Below are 23,947 nucleotides of genomic sequence, written 5' to 3'. Positions count from 1 at the left end.
GGATATGTCTCAGTAGCAGCAACAGCTGAAAAGAACTGCAGCCCCACCTCCAAGGGGGTGGTGATGATCTCTAAACGAATTGTGTAGTTGCTCATAAGTCAGACATCATAAGGTAAGAATGCCAAATAATTAGCTCTAACAAAAATTATAAAGCCAGAAGTAGGGCTTCCCTGGTGGCGCAGTGGTTAAGAATCTGCCTGCCAATGCAGGGGACACGGGTTCGAGCCCTGGTCTGGGAAGATCCCACATGCCGCGGAGCAACTAGGCCCGTGAGCCACAACTACTGAGCCTGCGCGTCTGGAGCCTGTGCTCCGCAACGGGAGAGGCCGCAACAGTGAGAGGCCCGCGCACCGCGATGAAGAGTGGCCCCCGCTTGCCGCAACTAGAGAAAGCCCTCACACAGAAACGAAGACCCAACACAGCCAAAAATAAATAAATTAAAAAAAAAAAAAAAGCCAAAAGTAAATGCCCATGCTTACTAGAAGATTAAAATAAAATTTATTTTCTAAAGGTATACTTTATTACTAAAGCAACAATAAATTGACATCTTTCCCTAACAAATTTACTGATGAATGTTTCTATGAACTCTAAATTTTCCACTCACGGATAAATATTCTATTTGGAGATCATCTGTACCAAAGATTTAACCTCAGGAGATAACCACTACCTATTACTTATGGTTACCTTTGCTAACATTTGGTTGATGTGTAGCTAAAGAAATGTAACTATTTTAACATATCCTAAGAGCAAACATGATTTAAAAAAATGAAATCTGGAAATTTTTGGAAGTCAGTTGTTAGAGATGCTTCACAAAATGACTTTATCATATACTTCCGAAGAATAATCTGCAAACGTTTTGGCAACCTGTCTCTGAAGATCAGCTGATATGGGCTCAGGACAACATTAAAACTGCTTTATTGTTCCTAAGTAAACCTAATTTGGAAAATAAATCTGCTACATGGAAAAAAATCATATGTAATTTAAATCCCAACAGGTATAACCACTGGATTGACTTTATGGGCACTTCTTCCCAATGAACATGGAAAACCAAGCTGCTGCTCTAAGTAGTTGTAGTTTACCAAGTTTTGGATCATAAGAGTATCTGTTCCCCTCCATTAGTATAGATGTACAACATAATTTAGAAAGGGTGCTATTATTATGATGTAATTAGAACTTTTTAAGTAAGGAGATACTCAGTGTTTTCTATTATTATTATTTACTTAACTAGACACCCAATCCTGTTCTAGATAGGATATGCTCATGATGCTTCAGAATTATTTTAAAAAGAATCATTAGCCTATAACTCCATTTATATAGATTCACTAACAAAGAAAAAGCGTTTGAGTGTGTCTTATATTTCTTGGCTCAAACAACACAGTTACCATGGCCCATCAGGCAACATGAAAGTAAGAGGAAAAAGTGTAAATAGAAATAAGAGATTTCAGGTTTTGAACCTGACCAAAATCAGCCTGAGGAACTATATTAGACTAACTATATTAGACTATTTTTACAGGAAAATGCAAAGACATTTAATTGATTATAATACATACCTTGCTGAGCTAAAGTTGATCTTAGCATTCCAGTCTTTGACCAGATTTTTATTTGTCCATCTTCTCCAACTATAAAGAGAAAAGAATTGATTTTTTATCTATAGGAAATAAATGCAAACATTAAATTTACATATAAAAATCAGCAGTATCTACACTAATGCACATTTAAAATTCAGACACGAGTTACTCTACTTAGATATCACTGCTTCCTAAATATAAAATTTAACTGAAATTACTTTGAAACGATTTTATCAAAGTAGGCTGACTTCAATGACAAAATTATTTTTTTCCTTTAATCTTAGAAGACTTATGAGTATATTATTCAAATAATGCTTTCATTTTCACTGACGTCTCCATCCTAGAATTCTAAGAAAAGTGTTTTCAGTGTAATTAGAAGAGTTACAGCCACATTCCAGTGAGTTGGGGACTGAATGGAGTGAAGTAATAAACTACTCTTTTGAACAGTTTGCCTGATGGGAAAGAAAGAAAGAGGAAGTTGTAGCTAGAGTTATTTGTTAAAGGAGGGATTTTTATTTCGTTTTTCTCAATTTTCAAGATGAATGACATCTGAACACATTTATATGCTGGAAAAAAAAAAAAAGGGAAAGAAAAAAACACTGGAAAAGGAGAAGTCGAAAAAACAGGCAAGAGAAGAGAAACTCACTGATAAAAGTCCTACAGAAGGCCCAGGGGATAGGTGTGGTGGTTTTAAAATATATCCACAAATTCTTTGTTATTCCTTCTTTTAAGAAGTGAAGCTTAACTTCTCTCTCCTTTCTCCTTCAGTTTGGTCTATACTTAGTGACTTGCTTCTAACAGAATATGGTGGAAATGATGGAGTATGACTTCCAATGGTGGGTCATAAAATATATTGTGTCTTCCGTCTTGCTCTCTCTTGGATCACTCAGGGAGAAGCTCCAGCTGTCATGTTGTTAGAACACTCAAGCAGCCCTATGGAGAGGCCCATGTTGTAAGGAACTAAGTAAGGCTTCCTACAACAGTCATAGAGGAAGTAAGACCTCTTGCCAACAGCCATGTGAGTGAGCCATCTTGGAAGCAGATCCTCCAGCCCCAATGGGGCCTCATATAACTGCAGCCCCATCCAACTTCTTGATTCTGAGACAGAACCACCCAACTGAACTGTTCCCTGTCTCACAGAAACTGTGAGATAATACATGTTTACTATCTTAAGTCACTAATTTTTGGGATAACTTGTTATGCAGTAATAGATAACTAATATAATAGGTGAAGATGAGAATCCCTGCAGTAGGGCAGGAGATAGAAAAGAGATGGAAGGGGGGTAAAGTTAAATGAGAATATTTTGAATTTTAGAATTTTAAAGAATTAAAAGTTTTATTTACCCCACACTTGACCATTCCAAAACCTTCTTGACAGAACATTCTTCATAAGCCATATAGGAAAAGTAATATGACACTCTGAATGATAACATTATATAGCAGTCTAGATCAATACTGTGCCAATTATTTGCTATTAGACAATGAAAGACACTATTGCTAAATGAAAATATTCTGTTCCTTTGGAAATTTTTCTTTAAAAATTTCATTTTAAATGTGATTTTTGCAGATAACCTACCTGTAACTAATGCTGTTCCTTCATAATTCCATCGCCCAGCAAGTACTGCTCCACAGTGAGCTTCCACAGTTTTTTCCACTCTTCCTAACTTAGAAATCAGATGAAATTTGCCTAAAAGAAATTAAACTTGAGAAATCTATTTTATTAAATTAATTTATCCAATCAACAAACATCTGTTGAGTATCTACTAGTAGACTAGTTAGCATAGTGCTAGGCATCGGAGATACCAGGGCAAATAATATAATTATTCTAACTCTCAAGGGACACTCAAATCCGTTGGAAAACAGGCACAAAAACAAAATTATAAAACCTTGAAACAAGTGGTGTGACAGAAATATATATATGATACTATGATAGTTCAGAGGGACAATAAAATTCTGCTGGGATATGGCCAAAGGGGGCTAAGAGGAATGTCAAGAAAGCCTTCTATTTAAGCAGAACTTTGCAGTCGTGCTTTTTTTTTTTTTTCTTAAAAACAGGCTATAGACAAGTTAGGAAAGGTGTAGAGGAGAGGAACCAAGATAGTTAAATGGTGTTAAAAGATAAACTGAGGCATATTAAAAAATATTGAGTTTTGGGGAATTCCCTGGTGGTCCACTGGTTAGGGCTCCTCTCTTCCACTGCAGGGGGGCCCAGGTTCGATCCCTGGTTGGGGAACTAAGATCCCAAAAGCCACGCTGGCAAAAAAACAAAACAAAAACAAAAACTGGACTTTGTGCAGAAATCAATTGCAATCCAGCAGTGCCAAACTTTAAGTGGTTAGGAACGCTCCACTGACAGGAGCTCAGGGAGAGACTTCTACAGAGAAAAGGCAGAAGTAAAGTAAGGATACTATTGATTGACTACAACTTAAAGCCTAGTTGGCTGTTTGTGATTGGCTCTCCTTAGGTTTCAATTTCATAATCTTGAAGCATTCATTTACAGGCTTAGATTTTGGTTTGCAGAGGTATACAGCATAAGAGTCACCTCAAGTCTAAAGGCCTCCTTGTTTAACTAATTTAATAACTGATAATCCCAAATTTTCAAATTCTTGCCTTATTTGATTTTACACTGTACCAGGCACCAGGTAGACAAAAAGAAGCAAGTTACTTGGTTGCTGTTCTCAAAAAGTTCACACATATATAGGCAAACAGCAAAAGGCTTACAACTTTAAAGGACCTAAGCAAACTATATAAGAAATGTCAAGGGAACAAATCAACTGTACAAAGAATAAGTGCTACAGGAAGCCAAAAAAATAATCAGTGTGGTTTTGAATGATCATGAAGTCTAATAATATATAGTTTGTAATAAAATAATTAAGTACAGTTGGTCCTCCACATCCAAGGGTTCTGCATTCTTGGACTCAACCAACTGATTAAAAAAATACATAAATAAATAAAAACAAAAAACCAGAAAGCTCCAAAAGCAGAACTTGAATTTACCCTGTACCAGCAACTATTTACATAGCATTTACATTGTATTTACAACTATTTACACAACATTTATACTGTATTAGGTATTATAAGTAGTCTAGAGATGATTCAAAGTATGTGGGAGGATGTGTGTAGGTTATGTGCAAATACTATGCCATTTTATATAAGGGACTTGAGCATCTGTGGATTTTAGTATCTACAGGGGTCCTGGAACCAAACCCCTGGGATACAGAGGGATAACTGTACAGTAAAATTAGAAACTTTTCCCCAAATCAAAAAAAAGGTATATATTTTTTGTAGTAAAAGAATAATGTGGCTTGCCTAATCAAATTTTGCCTCAGAGGATTTATTTTGTTTGAATTCATTTTTAACTTAAGGCTTTTCAAGATTCTGGAAGAATATTAACAATCCATTAAAAATATATATTTAATAAGTCAGATGCTTTAGATGGCTTTAAAACATTTCTCTGGAGAGCTCTAATACAGATGGCTTTAAAATATTTTACACTTAGCACCCTGTGGCTATTTCACTGACCACCAACCTATTCACATCAATAAAGTCATTCTCTCTTTTTACACACATTGCACAATATTTGTAGCTCTGTTGCAGCATTTTTTTATTGGACTGTGATTCTTTTCAGAAGGCCATGTCTTAGTCATATTTTTATTTGCAATAGTGCTTTACGTAAGCAGCATTTGTTAAATTTACCAACTCAGTAACCATACTTAGCAACTTAAAAAAAAAAACGGACTACTTTGACATTCTTTTCTTTCTCATTCAATCTGAGAGCCGTCTTTTCCCATCATTCGTTTTCTAGGCCCTCATCAATAAACTACCCCTTTCCTTCATCTAACCACCCACTAGCGCCATCTACTTTTCCTCATATTATATTTTTTCCTTTTAATTTTATATTTACTTCTGGGTTATTTTTCAATGTAACAAGATTACTTTGAATTCAACTGTGCTATTACGTTCTTTATGATACTAACTTAAAACTAATTTGGATATACTTTTTTTAATGCATTGCTTTAGAAAGAAAATACAAGGGGGAAAAAAATCTCAAAAGAGGAAACTATAAAGATGACATATAGTGAGTGGCCATTATTTACTTTATCCAAATCTGTTTCAATAAATGTTAGCATATTGCCTAGCACAAAATATCCACATACTAAATTGTTGCATGTAATGAATGAATCTATCACCAAAGAGATTAACCAAATAGCTCTTGAACCTGAAATGAAGGGTCCGAAAATTTCTTTTCTTTTCTTTGTATTTTAGAAATTTTATGTATTTTTGATCACCGATATTTCTTATCCTAAAATATCTAATACTGACTTTCTGACAAGCGCTGAAATTATTCTTGCTTCCCATGACCTCACAGAAGACACATACTGGGACAACTAAGGCCAACTCTTTGCATAGATTTGACACTCAATAAATCTTTGGTCTTTGTAGTTTGTCTGATTGTTACAAATTGCTTGACTAGCACCCCCAGAGTAAAGCATAAATATAAAACTACATATATCAAAAATTTTTAAAAACACAGTTATCCTTTTAACTATTTTGGTTCTTCTTCTTTCCAGCTTTTCTATAACCTTTTAAAAATGCTAGACTAAAACTAGAAAGCAAATAATTTATTTCCAATCATTTGCTAGGGGTGGGGTCAGGAAGAGAGTATAATCGATACATTTGATTACATTTATTCTTTTATTGATACAATTCATTGATTAAACAATGGATGATTTGGGTAAAAAACATGGATATTTAAATCCTAGGGTATAAAATTCATCTCTTATTATTAAATAAAAGATAAACTAAAAAGAGGAAAATGTTATAAAAGGGAAAAAGAACAGAGTAAGTAGATTAAAATTACACGAAACACATTTCTTAAAGTTAGAAATGCATTAAGAAATGTCTATGGAAACATGAGAAGGCTTGAAATAGGGTGCTAAGAAAAAGGTCACATGAGCACTTTTGCAGACTGCTTAATGGCAGAAATGTTTTGGCAGATGGTTGCAAAAAGCCAGAGATAGGTAACCACTAACTTCTGACAGAAAGAAGTGAACACATAAATTCTTTTTAAAGTGGGATTTTAAATGTACATATTAACTAATAAGAGAATATGAGGATTACTTTGAGATATCTAATACAATGTATAAAAAAATTCAACTTTCACTAAATATAATTTAAGGAGTGTTTACTGGCTTTACAAAAGACTTTATACCAGAATTCCTTTACATAGCAGCTCCCCTAATGCATTTTAAATCATTCTTTTTTAAACGTAAATCTTGCAATACATTGTCAAAGAAAGAAATATCGCCTCTAAAAAGTAGGATACAGCTGCATGAAATATTCAAAAAGAAGTAATAATGTTGAAGAGAGAATTATTGGTGAGACAAAATACTTTGCAAAAGTCTGCTTTATGTATTTCAGGACCTGCCCCCAAATCCCATGGATCTTTTTGAATGTTACCACTAACACAGAAGATGGAGGGGGTATGACAAAGGGAACACTGGAGGAGTGATGAACAAACTCAAAAGCCGTAACCATTTTTGCCAGCCTTGGGGGAGAAAAATCAAGAGAAGAGAGTTGGTGCCAACTAGAAGAGGGTACCTCTTAGGCAAAGAACTAAATTTTGAAAAAGAATGTTTTAAGTACTGGGTTAACATCATACAAAATGAAAAAGTCCTAGAGATCTGTTATACAATATTGTGCTTATACAAAAATTAAATTATTAAATATTGCACTGCATACTTAAAAATTTATTAAGAGGGTGGATCTCATATATTTTTTAAACCAGAATAATACTTTTTTATAGTATTTGATTAACAGAGAATACAGCATTGATACATAAAATGATCTCAGACATTTATCTGGCAAGAAACCCCTTGACCGACCACCTTTCAATAGCATCCACTTTTTTTTTTTGAACATTTCTTTTTCTGTTTTTTTGAACATTTCTGGATTCTGTTTCTTGTCTTACTCTTCTACTTCTTTTCTTTGAACTATCATCCTTTGCCTTCACTTTCACAAGATCCCAGATATTCCTCATCCCAGCCTAAGAGAAAATACCCAACTACCCTGCTTTGGTTCTCTCTTCTTCCTACATCTAGTTGTGGCATGTTATGTTACCTTATTTGTTTGTTTGTTTGTTTTTGTAGTAAACCTAAAAATAAAAGTAAACACTATAGTTTCTCAAGAGTCATAATATATTTTCCCACTTTTAATCTTGCAAATTTATCTTTAAATGATATTTGTCTTACTTTAGACTTTTTTCCCTATCAGAAAGTATTTTACCTAAAGCCAATGTGAAATAGAGACCCAAACAACTATTCTTTAGTTAAGTGTACCTAAGTAGTCTTAATAAATCAGGGAAACACTCAGATAACAGAAAGCATCAAGACTAACTATATTTACTGTCCATATTCACCAGATAAAGGTCAATCTTCATACACTATTGACTTTAAAAAGGAAAATGAGGGCTTCCCTGGTGGCGCAGTGGTTGAGAATCTGCCTGCCAATGCAGGGGACACGGGTTCGAGCCCTGGTCTGGGAAGATCCCACATGCCACGGAGCAACTAGGTCCGTGAGCCACAACTACTGAGCCTGCGCGTCTGGAGCCTGTGCTCTGCAACAAGAGAGGCCGCGACAGTGAGAGGCCCGCGCACTGCAATGAAGAGTGGCCCCCACTCGCCGCAACTAGAGAAAGCACTCGCATAGAAACGAAGACCCAACACAGCCAAAAATAAAAATAAATAAATAAATAAATTTAAATTTTTTAAAAAAAGGAAAATGAAAAGAAAATATATGGTAGACTTCCCTGGTGGCGCAGTGGTTAAGAATCCACCTGCCAATGCAGGGGACACGGGTTCAATCCCTGGTCCGGGAAGATCCCACGTGCCAGAGAGCAACTAAGCCCGTGCACCACAACTACTGAGCGCCACAGCTACTGAAGCCCGTGTGCCCTAGAGACCAAGCGCCGCAACTACTGAGCCCACGCCCTGCAACTACTGAAGCCCGCGTCCTCTACGGCCCGCGTGCCACAACTGCTGAGCCCGCATGCTGCAACTACTGAAGCCTGTGGGCCTAGAGCCCATGCTCTGCAACAAGAGAAGCCACCATGAGAAGCCCGCGGACCACAACGAAGAATAGCTCCCGCTCGCTGCAACTAGAGAAAGCCCGCGTGCAGCAACAAAGATCCAACGCAGCCAAAAATAAAGTTAAAAAAAAAAAAAAAGAAAAGAAAATATATGGTATGCCACCTTCTATGTAATAAAAAAAAGGTGAAATGAGAAAATATACATGTATCTGTTTCTTTTTGCTAAAAGAAACAAGAAAGGATAAACCAGAACCAAAGGGATTGGTTACATACAGGGAATAAATAAAAATAGGGTGTATGGGATTGGGTGGGTAGGAGTAGTGACATTGCTCTGAGTATATTTTTTTATATAGTTTTGACATTGTGGAACCATCCATGTAATGTTTTACATATTTAAAAAATAATCAAATCAACAAGGATGGGGAGAGGAGACCTTAAATGGAAAACAAACAGAAATAAATACACTTAACTATATTTTAAATGAATAGCAACAACACTAGTCGGGGGGAAATGCCAAGTAACTTTGAACACAAGACTTTGACTCTATATCCTCAGTGTAAAGATAAAAACAGTAGAATATTAAACTCTATTTTTTTTGCAATAGTATGGATTAGCAATTCTGAAACAACCTACTGTGTATTGTAGAATTAAACAAGTAAGTAAATATATTGAGAATAATGGGACCCAAGCTTCCTCACTGTTTCCAAGTATGGGGAAAAAAGACTAGAATTAACCCTGTGGTGCTGAATTAGAACTGGCGGTATCAGAATGAACTCATGGTTTTTATCATGGAAGGGAAGGAAGGGAGAAAGGGGAAGGAAGCAAAGGAAGAGAGGGAGGAAGGGAGGGAGGGAGGGAGGAAGAAATTACTGTAGATATGTATATTTTAATACACATTTCTATTTGTATTTCTTAGCTCTGTCCTGTGAAAGGGCCTTGAAGTAAACACATCCCATTGAAATGAGCACACCTGGCACACTCATCTTGGCTTTTAAATACCATTAAGCACCCAGAAAAGAACAAGTCTCCTTGGAGAAACAGCTGATTTGGAAGCTGGGACTGGGAAAGTACAAAATGAGCCTGGAACATCTTGTGCCGGAAAAGAAGTGCTCAAAGGATGAAGAGGAAACATACCCCCCAGGTAAAAAGAAAATTCATTTGAGCTGGCTTCACGGAGCTCCCACTGGCCAAACCTGGGACAATTGTAACATCAAAAATTTTAAATGGTAGTAATAGGATGCTCAAGATATAAAATAAGAATTTATGAGTCTAATCTAAGTAAACAAATAAATAAATGGGCAGGAGACAGAAGGCTCTTCCTTGCAGTAAAATACCAACAAATCAATATAAAAGAAATTATGGAGTTAAAAAAAAATCACCATTTGGCAACAATCTTAGTAATAAATGATTCAGCCAAGAGTCATCAATAGATGCCAAGACAGTGGGAGGAAATCTGAGGAGGAAGAGAATATTTTTATATAGTCTGAAAGTATCCTTTCAGAAATTATTTATTAAAAGGGAAAAACATTAACTTTACACTAGATTAATTTAGTGAACACAACCTTTCAAAATAATCAAAGTTAAAGTCACCAATAATGGGTCAAACCAGCATCATGAATCTTCCAATCTGATGCCCTGAGTACTGCTGCTAAAAATGTATAACTGTTTTTAATCATTAAGAAACATCAGACAAACATGAATTGAAGGACATTCTGTAAAAATAACAGGCCTGTATTCTTCAAAACAGTGGAGATCATAAAAGAAAGACTGAGGGGTTGCTCCAGATTAAAGGAGGCTAGAGAGATATGACAAAAACAATGTGTTATTTTGTACCAGAAAAAAACAAATTTCTATAAAAAATATCATTAGGACAATTGTTAAAATTTGAATATAAACTGTAGATTAGATAACAGTATTACATCAATGTTAAATTTCCTGATTTTGATCAATGTATTGTGGTTAAGTAACAGAAAATCCTTATTCTTAGGAAATGCATTGAAGTATTTATGGTTAAAGTGGCATATCTATAAATTACTCTCAAATGTTTCAGAAAAAAGTATATGTGTGGCGGGGTGGGGGGGAGGGGGGAGAGAAAGAGAAAGAGAGAAAGAGAGAGAAAAGACCAGCAATGATAAAGTATATGGGACAAAATGTTAACAACTAGTGAATGTGGATAAAGGATATGCAGCAGTTATTTGTACAATTCTTGCAACCTTTCTATAAATGTGAAATTATAACAAAATTAAAAGCTTTTTTTAAAGTCAACCCTTCATTTTATCATAAGAGGTAAACTAAATTCTAGCTGTGCTCAGAGTCAGTCTTGTAAGTGCTAGGCACTGTACCAAATACTTTCACACAATATCTCATTTAATCAAGATTCAGAAAACTAAGTTTAAAAATTACACGTAAAAGAATTAAAATCTGATGTGATTGTTTGCCATAACATCCCTTTCCTATTTTGGCTACAAAAGCCCTCTTCTCTTTCCCTTTCCACGGTGGCCTAAGGCCTGCCATGCTCAGTCAATCAGTGTCCCAGTCCCTTGACTAAAATGATTCACTCAGTGACGGGCACGTGACCCAAGCTTGTCCAGGACCTCTCTGCATGTTGACTGCAAGTGATATTGAGGAAGAAGCACTCTCTCTGCTGACTTTTCTTTTCCTGTAGGGTAAGCCTTGGGCTGCTGGCTGCCATCATGCTCACCTTTTGGGGTGAGTCTATCCAAGAGATGGCAAGAATAGGGGCCTGGGGACTTCCCTGGTGGTCCAGTGGTTAAGAATCCGCCTTCCAGTGCAGGGGATGCGGGTTTGATCCCTGGTCAGGGAACAAAGTTCCCACATGCTGTGGGACAACTAAGCCCGCACGCTCTAGAGCCTGTGCGCCACAACTAGAGAGCCCACGTGCTGCAACTACTGAGCCTGCGCGCTCTGGAGCCTGCACGCCACAACTAAAGAGCCTGCACACCACAACTAGAGAGAAGCCCACACACCGCAATGAAAGATCCCGCAGGCCGCAAGATCCCGCATGCCGCAACAAAGATCCCACATGCCACAACTAAGACCCAACGCAGCAAAATAAATAAAAAATAAATAAATAAAATCTCAAGGGGTTGTGTATGTGTTATTAAAAAAAAAAAAAAAAAAAGAATAGGGGTCTCATGCAGCTGTGCTTCAAGATCTACCCCTGGAGCTAGGTAAACCAGAAAACTCCATCTGTGCATAAGTTAGCCGAGTAAGTTTCTGTTACTTTTGATGAATGTACTCTTAACTGATATAGTAGGTAAAGTGTAATACAGATGAAAAACAGTTCAAGTTATTTCTCTGAAAATTAAAACATATCCTTAAAAAATAGAAAAATCATGCTTTTTACTCACCAATAATAAAACTATGGTCAAATTAATCTCCAGCTCTGTAAGTAGAAATTAACATGTACTAGAAAATAAAGACTATATTTGATAGCTTACTAAATGAGTGTGTGTTGTACCATCTATTTTTAGTGTGGTTATGTTATACAGTTAAATTTGACAAAATTAGAAACCAAAACTGATAAAAGCCTAACAATACCTGTGAGCACAGAAAAAGTAAAGCCAGAGGTTCAGATTCAATCCCAGTATATGCCAGTTTAATTCACCTTCTTCTATGACAATAGTTTTATAGCCTATACACAGACGAACTGACTACATAGGAAATGGATAAACAACTCAAAACATGTCATACTAAAATGTTATGTCTTTTAAGTACAAAGATTAGCATATAACATTTATTTAAAACTTACCATCAGAACTTGTGAGAACAAAGCTTTCTGCTTGAGTTTGTTTCTTTATGCCTAAACTTTTCGGAAACCAGTGAAGATCTATTGGGTAAATATCATCAGGCAGCTTTACTATTTGACTTGTTTCACTAGTTAACAAGTTCCACTTCACTATCTGGTGATCATCACTACATGAATACAGTTCTTCAGCAGTATTCCAGCCCACACAGCTTACTAATTCTTGATGTGTCACCATGTTAAGGAGACATAAAACACACACGGAAGTCTTCAGTCTTAATAAATACAATATTTTTCAGATGCAGATTATAGGAAGAGTATAAAATAGGGTCAAATGTTTCAAGCTTCTAAGCCTATTTTTCATTTTATGACTTTCATATTTTTTCCATATAAGGAAAGGAAAATAAGCATCTATCAAAACAGTTGTAAGAAGAATGGAAAGCAAGATAAGAAACCCAGGTGCCAAAAGAGAAAAAAAGAAAGATTTGACTATGTGAAAAATTTTTAGTTGTGTTACAAAGTATTCCATAAACGAGGCAAAAGATACACAAAGACATCTAACAGAACGAAAGGGTTGAAAGGATCAACTCTAACCCATTGGGGGATAAGTGGGGAGAAAAGGGAACTATGCTTTTTTTATTTACATATATCTGTTTCATTTAAGTTATCAGAATAAGCATGTATTATTTTGATAAAAGTTTTCAAAAATCAAGCGTTAAAATAAGACTGAAATCTAACAGTAAAATACCTGCTTAAATGACACATTATAATAATTCACCTAGGAAAAAACCTACAGCTTAACAGCTGAAACTAAAATCCTACCAAATTTCCTGACATTAAATTCAGGAAGTAATTCAATTACAATTTACTGCACCTACAAGGTAATATGGGTAAGATATGAACCCTAAAATTCTCACTTTAACCTATTTTTTCGGTCTCTGATTTATCAAGTGGATTTCTATAAATTGAGGTGTTCAAGTAGCCCTCACTTCCACCATCAGAACAGGTTGCTTACCCTAGCAGAGTTGTGTATCTAGAGAAGGCACTTCAGTTTGTCATTTTTGAGATGCTTTCTCCTGCTTATATGTGGATTTCTGTATTACCACATTATCCTGGTTGGGTTGTTTGCTCTTTTGTTGTTATTGTATAATCATTTTACTGCCTTATCTTCTCACCAATGCTTTCTATTGGCTCATCCAAGCAATCAGTAAACTCTAAGGAAAAAGAAAGAGACTATGTGCCAAATTATTCTGGGATGTTCTAAGATTTTTTTTTAATACTTCAAAATATGATAGATTAAGCAAAATAACCAAAAAGGTACAAAAGAAATTATGGAAAGTTCTTACGAGACTGCACAAATAGGTAATAAAGTGGCATTGGAATACTCAGAATTCAAAGTAGAATCTAAACAAAAGGATCTGGATGTGCCATTAGACCATTACTGAAAAAAATTCTTCCAGTATAATTGCTATAGCTTAAACAATGTTAGGTAAAACCTTTAAAAAGGGAGAGTGTCAGGCATAATCTAGAAAGAAAGAAAATACACATACACACACGCCCCAAAACAAAAAATATTAAGCTTATCCTCATAAAAACTGATGTAAGTACACATCAGACATACGTGACATGTCTTCAAACTAATAAGTTAACTAAAATTACGGGAGAAATGAGAGGACTGCCAGAATAAGAAAGTCTAAAAAGTCTGTTATTCTTCAGCTTGAAAAGGTAAAAGCAGACAGTAGACATAGTCAAAATCTATAAGATTATAAGCAGCATGAACTCCTGAGGGCACACTTTTAAAAGAGAATAAAAATGATTTAAGGAGAAATAAAAGGAATTATATCTTCACTCAAATGGTAAAAAAAGCAGACAAGACAATATTAATTCAAAACGTTTGATCAAATGTCTAAAACAGTGCTTCTCTATCTCTGAAGGATCCTATTTTTCTTTATTTCAAATCTGTTGCAACATTTTCTAAGATAAAATAAAAATGAATTACTAGAAAAATGATCTTATATTTGGATGTTGTGACTATCAAATTGCTACAAAAATTTCTTCCTTCTTACCTTCAATTTCTGTACTTATCCCTTCACAGACCTGCAATAAAGTCCACAGATGATACTTTTAGAAGCACTGGTCTAAATAACTCAGAATGAAGGTAAAGGGGCCTATCATATCTTCCTGACACATAACTGGGAGTTCTTGCTGACAAAATATAAGGTCATGCGTTTGCGAAATATTTATAATTGCCCCCTTCCCACGTGAAATAATAAAGGTCTAACTGCTCAGATTTCCCCAGCTTACCCTCCACTTTATCGTGAGTAAGAAGAAATAGAGCAGAACTCAATGAAAACATACTAGATCATACCAACAGATAAATTACTTGATTTTTAAAAAACTTCTCTTTAAGATTTTATTAGACTAAACAAAAACTGTTTTTTATGTACTTAGGTATAGTAGTACTTAAGTAGAGTAAGAAAAATGTCAATAAAAATTTGAAAGTAAGATTTAGAGCAAATAGTTTGCATTGGAGAATTACCTGCAACACAAGACCTCAAATATTTCAGAAACAATTTAGCGAAACTCCCAATAAAGGAATGAAAAAATCCATTATCCAACTAGACTACAAAAATAGAAGAAAACTTTTAATAATACTATAGTAAGGGTATCACAATAAGGTTTATAAGTATTAAAAGGATATGCTTTGGTTCTTTTAAAAGAGATATCTTCAGTCTCATGTCTCCACCTTCCAGCAAAATTTTAAAATGCCACTTGATTGTATTCACTGTAAAAATAAAAGGGGGAAAATATAGAATCTGCATTAAAAACAAACATATATACACAAAAAATTAAAAGCAAACAAAACATCTTAGCACCCCAAGGACACCAAAACACTTTCAATCCTGCTGGCAACAAATACATGGAAAGAGGAAGAAAACTAGTCAGTGTGCTAGTTCTGTCAGTGAGTGATTGGAGGCCTTGGGCTGGATGCCAGAAGTCCTCTACAACCTGCCTAAAACAGTCCTACAAGTACAGAACGCCACTAAATCTGGCCAGGTAAATAATTTCCAAGGGCTGTCCTGAGGCCTAATCAAAAGATTTTTTAAACTGGGAACTGTTCAATGGCAGATCAATGATGGTCCTGTTGAATGGATATACAATAAAATAAATTCCAAAGGTCTGATCGAGGGCGAAGATACATTTTTATGAGCTTTAGTTATAGAACCCACATGGGAATACTAATGACATCATCAACCTAGTGATCCATCTGAGATTTACATTCTGTTGGAGGTAGATACACTGCCCAACAGTTATGGTTGCCATGGTGGCAAAGTGAAAAATAAACGAGTTATTTAAAAAAGAGGTAATAAATCCATTATAGAAGCTATATAAAAATCACAATGTAAATGGCAAACAAAAATTTAGAAAAACAAGAGTAACACTCTCTCAAATAACCATGCTATCAAAAGATACAAATCAAGAAAATGCTAAATTGTCTGAATCCAATTTATAGTTGTGGGATTCTTTCTGAGTAATATCACTAGCCTAGAGAAAAAAATAAATGAAAGTGTAATTAAAGGAAAAAAATCCTCTTCACCAAGTAGAAAATTACTGCTAACTACATCAAAGACGGTGTGAGTTATAGATAAGAATTCAGTGGGCCTACCTTAGATAATTTCTCATTCTCTCAAATCCAGAAGACTTTTAGATTAGCAAGGTGCTAAATACAGCTTTATCTCAAAGCACCTTTTTCACTTATTGTACTCATAAATTTGTGAGAATGGGGAGAAAATTGTTAAGACCACAGAAAAAAATCTGAAGTTTTCTATCCAGTCAATATGCAGCTAAGGTCAGAAACCTCTCTCCTCCAGTTCACTTAACAAGATTTATGTTCAACTTTAAAAGTATGGATCTGTGTATAGCAGCCAGAGCAAGAAAACAATTTCTCCTAGGCACACTTCTAAGGCTCACTTTTCGTCCTTAGGAGTTTTAGCACCTTTCTCAAACCTCCTTCCTTCTTTCTATTAGACCTCCTTCAATTAGAGGGGGGAAAAAGGTAAAAACATGCTGCTTTTTCACAATAATTCAAATTCACCAAGCTTATAAGGATTTTAAAAGAATAAAGGCAGATAAATTGTTGATTCTGGAAATAAGAAACAACATAATAGACAAGAAAAAAATATATATATACAGTCTGAATATACAATTACATTCAGAAACTTTAAAGGCATGATGTAGCCTATATCAAAATACCTCAAAGTGCTGAAATCCATAATAATTAGGAATCATTCCTCACCAAAAGAAATCATTATCCCATATAAATAGTAAACGCAGTATGTTTTCCATGAGAAAGTAATCTGCAACTATTCAGAAACATGGTGCCAAGGAATCAGAGAAAGAGGAGGCTGGCATCCTAACACTGGGAAGATTCTCTTTCGCTCAGAAAGCTCTTCCGCATACATCCTATTTAGCTGAGATCATCTGCATGAAGGATATGGGCATTCTGATGTGAGTCTGAATAGAGGAATAAAGGAGAAGTAGTATTAGAGCACAGCCAATTCAGGGAAGTGCAGAGTTGCCTGAGGATGCACTGCGGTGTTTTTATCTGCCCAAAAGCATTGGTCACCAAGGATCTGACTAGTCAGTGGTAGGTGGGGTGGGAGGGGGAATAAAAGAAAATTTCTAGAGTATTGAAAAATCTATTTTGCAACTTTATATAGGGAGCAGACAGGAGCAACTATGCCTTTGCTACTGAAAATCATTTATAAGTCATCTTTGGTCCAGCGTGGGTTAACATTCATGGCGCTTAAGAGGAAAAAATACGCCCAGGAAATCCGATCACCAAACTACCAAAATATACTCCAAATCTGGCCACTTCTCAGTACCGCCACCATAAGTCTAAAGCCACCATCATCCTCAATTATTTCAGTAGGTCCAGAACTGATCTTCCTGCTCCTACGTTTACCCTTCAAACTCTTCTAAATACAGTAGCTAGTTATGCTTTTAAATCATTAATGCTAAGTCAGATCAAGAAGGCCAGTATGGCCAATACAGAGTGAGTGAAGAGGATGGCAGGAAATTGGGGAAGAGGAGGGAGGGACACAGATCACATAGAGGTTGGAAAACCACAATAAAAGCTTCATTTTTTTTCTTCTGAATAAACGGAGAAGCCAGTAGAGTGATATTATCTGACTTACATTTTTTAAAGTGTCACTATGGATGACACTATGGATGGTATGACCAAAAAAAAGCAAAAATGAGCAAAACTGGAAGCAGGGAGGCCAGTTAGGATTTCAATAATCAGAAGAGAAATGAAAGTGGATTGATGAGGAAGGCAGTAGTGGTACAAATAATATGAAGCAGTCATATTCTTAATATATTTTGAAAGAAGATTCCACAGGATTTGTTGATGAATTCAGTTTAAGAGAAAGAGGAGTCAAAAATGACTCTAAAGTTTCAACAGGTACAAAAGAGTTTCCATTTACTGAAATGAAGAAAACTAAGGGAGGAACAGGTTGAAAGGGATGATATAAAAATTCTGTTTTCGGTATGCTAAGTTTAAGGTGCCTATTAGATATCCGAGTGAAGAATTCAAGGAGAAATTGGATATACAAGTCTGGAGTCAAGCAAGAGGTCAGAGCTGGAGATATCACTGAGATGTCAGTTTGAGGGTTATCAGCACAAAGATCATGTTCAAAGCCATGGGATGAGACTACCCAGCAGAACTTGAAAAGGTAGTAGCTTCAATGGCCTAGAAGTCCTACTGAAGCCTGAAGAATTGTCAGCATTAAGATTCTAGAGGAAGTAAACTAGAGAAAAACAAGTGGAGATATACAATGAGATACTTAAAACAGATTTTGGGAGAGAGTATAGATATTGGTAATGATGAAGTAGGTTAAGACTGTCAAAGTGGGTGGCCAAGGTCAAGGAACTGAGAGGCCAGGGAATGGAAGAATTGATTTCAGGATGTTAAATCACTGAGAATAATGACAAGAACAGTGGTGGAGATAGACACAGTTACCCAGGTGCTAAAATACTATTCATTGAACGAGGAAAAAAGCAGAGATCTATAGACGACTACAAAAAGGCAGAGTAGCTAACGGTTTGATCTCACAGGACTTATCTCAAAGGGACTAAGGGATTGTAGAGAGGAAAGGGGAAGACAATCAGTTGTGCAGAAACACTAATGAGAAACAAGGCCCTCTGACACATGGGAGTCTGGAAGGCAAAACAGCCTCCATTTGAAACAGCCAAGAGGAAAGTAGTTTCCTTAGGAAACAACCAGATTTAAGTTAGACTGTGAAGTTACAGGGTAAAACTATGAAGTTTTAGAGTAAAGGTTGAGAACACAGATTTGGCCAATGACATACTGTGAGTTCCAAAAGGTAGAGTAGTAAGATTTAAATGGTGAAGAGCTAAGAGTTTGGGACAGATGGTGGGAGATGGTAAAAACAGCCAGCTGTCCTCTTTCATTCATCCCTACTTCTGTGGTAGAAGAATCTGAATTTTTGCTGCATACCTGGCCATCCAGAATAAAGATTACATTTCTCAACTGCCCTTGAAACTGGGTGTAGCCACATAGGACATTAACAATTCTTAAACCCAATGGGGATATTACAACACCATCAACCTCGTGGCCCAATCTGGAACTTATATCTTGAGGGGGGTAGATAACTCTACCCAACAGTATTGGTTACCCACAGTGGTAATATGAAAAGTAAATGAGTTACCTCTTATAAAATCCACATTACTACCTCTTATAAATGTTATATAAATCAGCATTATTGGCAAATAAAAACTTGGAAAATAAGAGTAACCCTCTCCCTGTCATGCCATCAAGACCATATATAATGCAGCAACAAGATAGAAGGAACCAAGATTCTTGACCTTGTAGAGAGTCCTATCAGTCCTATTTAGCCTCTTAAGTGATAGAAAATAAAGTTTTATCGTGTTTAAGTTACTGTCATCAACAGCTAAACCTAATAATGAACTAATGCAGGGAATTAAGAGTCTTGAATGTGGAGATGGAGGTAAACAGGGTTGTAAGGTATGATGGAATAGTCCCAATGATCGAATAAAGGAAGGTGTATAATCAATTTAAATTGTAGCCTTCTTCCTGGAACTGTTGTCTTAGGTGGTTTGTAGTGTTGATGAAGAGTTTTATAAGACAGGAAAGGGCAGTCTTGCTAGGACCACATGTAACTCTGCGGGAATTCCTTTTCAATCCTGCTAATAAGGTTGTTAGGATTTACTTTAATAGGCAGTTTAGGGAGGGAAAGGAATTGCAGAGTTATAGAGGGAATAAATATCCCCAGCCTTTTCTCCTAATTTCCCTAACCTTAAACTGTGCACTCATCCTTGTACCTCTGCTGTATCTGTACTCACTGCCATGGTGATCTCACCCAGTTTCATGGCTTAATATGTTTAAATTTATTGACTACCTAGTGACAACTCCCAATTTCATATCTCCAGTTCAGACCTCTGCACTGAATCCCAGACTTTTATAGCTAACTGATTATTTGACAACTCTATTTGAATGTGTGACATCTCAAACTTAAGATCCAAATCAAACCCCTGATCTTTCCTCCAACTTTGCTCCTCCCACAGCCTTACCCATCTCAGTAAATGGCAATTCCATCCTTCCAGTTGCACAGGCCAAAAACCTTGGAATCATCACTGACTCTTCTCTCACATTCCAAATCCAATTTGTAAAAAACAAAACCTGTATGATCTATCTTCAAAATACCTGATTTTCATGACCCTCACTACTATGGCCCCAGTCCAAGGTGCCATCATCTGTTAACCTGAACTATAATAGCCTCCTAGTTGACCTCCTAACCCCTCACAGTCTATGCTCACCATAGCAGCCAAAGTGACTTTTAAAATTGGTCATGGTGCTTCTCCACTCAAAACTCTCCAATGGTTTCCTGTCTCACTCAGAGTTAAAACAAAGGTGTTTTTTTGTTTTGTTTTGTTTTGTTTTGGCTGCATTGGGTCTTCGTTGCTGCGCACAGGTTTTCTCTAGTTGCAGCGAGCAGGGGCTACTCTTCACTGCGGTTTGCAGGCTTCTCATTGCAGTGGCTTCTCTTGTTGCAGAGCATGGGCTCTAGGCACGCAGGCTTCAGTAGTTGTGGCACATGGGCTCAGTAGTTGTGGCTGGCAGGCTCTAGAGTGCAGGCTCAGTAGTTGTGGCGCACGGGCTTAGTTGCTCCACGGCATGTGGGATCTTCCCAGACCAGGGCTTGAACCCATGTCCCCTGCATTGGCAGGCGGAGTCTTAACCACTGCACCACCAGGGAAGTCCCTGAAACAAAGGTCTTACAATGGTGTTCAAAGCCTTGAACACGATGGACTCCTATCGTGATGGTTAATCTTATGTGTCAGCTTGGCTGCAAGATGGTTCCGTTATTTGGGCAAACACAAGACTAAACGTTACTATAAAACTATTTTTTAGAGGTGATTAACACCGACAATCAGTTAACGTAAGTAAAGCAGATTACCCTGCATAATTTGGGTGGGCCTCATCCAATCAGTTGAAGACCTTAAGAGCAAAAACCAAGATTCCCCAAAGAAGAAGGAATTCTGCTGCCAGACTACAACACAGAAATTTTGCCCGAGTTTCCAGCCCTAAGACTAATGACTTCAACATTAACTCTTCTTTCTCTGGAGAGCACTAATAGACAACATCATTTCTCTGACCTCATCTCCTGTTTCCTCTCTCTTTTCACTCAAACTTCTCCAGGCACACTAGGCTCTGCATTTTTCTTCTTACATACTATGTAAGAAGCATGTTTGGGGGTAAAGGAGAAGGAACCAGTGGACAGGGATCGATTGGCAATACTATAGAAACAGAAGATAACTAAGACAGCATGGTCCCCTATGAAGTCATTTGATCAAGGACACTGATAATGGGGTACTTCTTTTTGTAAACACTTATAAATTGACAGTTCACAGAAACATAAATACAGATGGTCAGTGGGCAATCAAAAACATGAAATAAGGCACAGCCTCAATTTTAATTAAAGAAATGAAAATGAAAACAACTAGATACCATTTTTCTGTTGTCAAAGTGGCCAAATGCAAAAACCCAGCCAGAACCCAGCCCTGGCATACAGAGAAACAGTCACATACATTATTGAAGAGCAGGAAAACTGGTGCTAACGGTCATTGATTCTTTTGTTCCCCCCCCCCACCAACACTTTTGACTACATTTTCTACCTTTGGGGAATTTCCTACCTTATAAATAAAAAACAAATTATTTCCTCTCTAGCCCTCCTTACAGCTAGGACATAGGCAAATTATCTAGGCTTTGCCAATCTGACACACCTGTGTCGTATTTTGAGTTAGAAGCTACTGATTCAAAGGAAATATATATAAGGAACCTACCCTGGGAGGAATTCCTAGTCACAGGAATTTGTCATATACATATAAATGTACACCAAGATACATATACAAACTATACAAGCCTGTTTATTACAGAACTCTATACAGTACTATCAAAAACTAGAAATTTAAATATTCATCATAGATTACACACGCATGTTCCAGATATAAGTATTTATAACATGGAACAGAATTAGAACCAAGAAAATAGAATTAAGAATTAATGTTAAGGGGACTTCCCTGGTGGCACAGTGGTTGAGAGTCCGCCTGCCGGTGCAGGGGACGCGGGTTCGAGCCCTGGTCCGGGAGGATCCCACATGCTGCGGAGCAGCTGGGCCCGTGTGCCACAACTACTGAGCCTGCGCTCTAGAGCCCGTGAGCCACAACTACTGAGCCCGTGTGCCACAACTACTGAAGCCTGCGTGCCTAGAGCCGGTGCTCCAAAACAAGAGAGGCCACCGCAGTGGGACACCCGCGCGCTGCGGCGAGGAGTGGCCCCCGCTCGCCGCAACTAGGGAAGGCCCGCGCGCAGCAGCAAAGACCCGACACAGCCAAAAATAAATAAATTAAAAAAAAAAAAAAAAAAAGAATTAATGTTAAGAATTAGACTTAACATTATGCTAAATGAAAGAAGTCAGTCACAAAAGGGCAGATACTATATAATTTCCCTTATATGAAGTATCTAAAGTAGTCAAATTCATAGATACAAAAAGTAGAATGGTGGTTGCCTAGGGGGAAGGAGGAAAGGGGAGTTTCTATCTAATGGGTACAGAGATTCAGTTCTGCAAGATGAAAAGAGTTCTGCAGATGGATGGAGGTGACAGTAGCACAACAATATGAACGTACTTAATGCCACTGAACTGTACACTTAAAAGTTGTTAAGATGGTTTACAAAAAAAGAAAAAAGAAATGAATTAGATTTAAGAAATAAAACTAAAATGTAAAAGCACTAACAAAATGGGAAAAATTTTAGGCAGGAAAGAGGGAAGGTAAGACTTGTCAACAAGAATGTACCTATAGATAAGAGGTAGCAGAAAGCCTAGGAAGTAAACAAGAATGTGAAGGAGAGATAAGAAATCCAAGAGCTAGATCACAAGTGCATTTATACCGAGTTCTGTTTGGGTCATTTGCATATTGGCTAACCCTTGGGTGTTGATATTAACAGTTGAAATTAATGGTTTGCTGATAACTACCCAAGGCCCTATTTTTAGAAGTACAATTTTTATCAACAGTTTTCCAAATTGATAGCTCTGATTAGACTCCTATGTCTCTTTTCCAGTAAAGAGAGGAGGGAGAGAGAAGCAGATCTTTTATTCAGATTGGTCCCATCATAAAACCACTTGTAGACTAGAGCTGAGATCTCTTATACGGCAGGGAAGGCAGAGGCAGGTTCACCATTTCCAGGGACAGGTTATTCAAACACCTAACAAGCAATGGAACAGGTTTACGAATGGCAGTATAGTTCACTTACTAAAGACCTCCAACCTCCACGCCACTCCACTTCCTGTAGGTATCTGAAGTGTATGTACTGATATATGCAGTGGTATTTACATTTCCTTGCAATTTTAGCTATAATTAGAGCTAGCTCTTGCCAACCGTACTTTAATATTATTCACATTGGTTATATTTATAATCCTTTTGCAGGATGGCCTAATAAATTCTAGCCAATAAACCATGTGATTGACAAATTTAAAAATAAGTAGTCATCTTTAATTTATCCTTTTAATTCATCAACTAGCATAGAAAAAAATCACACTCAACTGATAAACTAGAGTGCTGTGCAACTATTTAAAAAATGAGATGAATCTATATGTATTGATACAGAAAGATGTCTATAATATGTTAAATAACAAAAACAAAGTATACAGCAGTATTATATAACTCAATCCTTTTTGTGTTAAAAAAAAAGGGAGGGATATATATTCAAGTTAGTGGATACTAAAACATTTTTGTCGGAAGATATGCAAGACACTTAACGGAGACCTTCATGAGGTTAGGGACACTGGGGTGAGAAGGGACTCTTTTAATTTTCATTTTATATGTTTTTATACTGTGTGAAGTTTTTATCATGTTCATAATATTTTACCTATACATTTATATTTTTAATATAGAATTATCTGAATGATAGGATTATGGCCCAAAT

General features: G+C 36.6%; 1 protein-coding gene across 2 annotated transcripts in view; it reads right to left on the bottom strand.

The window, feature by feature from the left end:
• The window catches only part of IFT80 (intraflagellar transport 80), a 119,766-nt gene that overhangs the window by 91,775 nt on the left and 4,044 nt on the right, over positions 1–23,947 (bottom strand). For both annotated transcript variants that reach the window (XM_061193489.1, XM_061193488.1), the window contains exons 2-5: positions 15,123–15,205; positions 12,427–12,649; positions 3,144–3,254; positions 1,551–1,619 (exon numbers count right to left, since the gene is read on the bottom strand). In XM_061193489.1, the coding sequence (XP_061049472.1) occupies positions 1,551–1,619; positions 3,144–3,254; positions 12,427–12,649; positions 15,123–15,158 (439 nt within the window). In that variant the 5' untranslated portion in view covers positions 15,159–15,205. The remainder of the gene's footprint in view (positions 1–1,550; positions 1,620–3,143; positions 3,255–12,426; positions 12,650–15,122; positions 15,206–23,947) is intronic.

The sequence above is a fragment of the Eubalaena glacialis genome, chromosome 6 (assembly GCF_028564815.1).
Source record: "Eubalaena glacialis isolate mEubGla1 chromosome 6, mEubGla1.1.hap2.+ XY, whole genome shotgun sequence".
NCBI classification, from domain to species: Eukaryota; Metazoa; Chordata; class Mammalia; order Artiodactyla; family Balaenidae; genus Eubalaena; species Eubalaena glacialis.
Note: the sequence above shows the minus strand (reverse complement) of the source record. Positions and strands in the feature narration are given on the sequence as shown.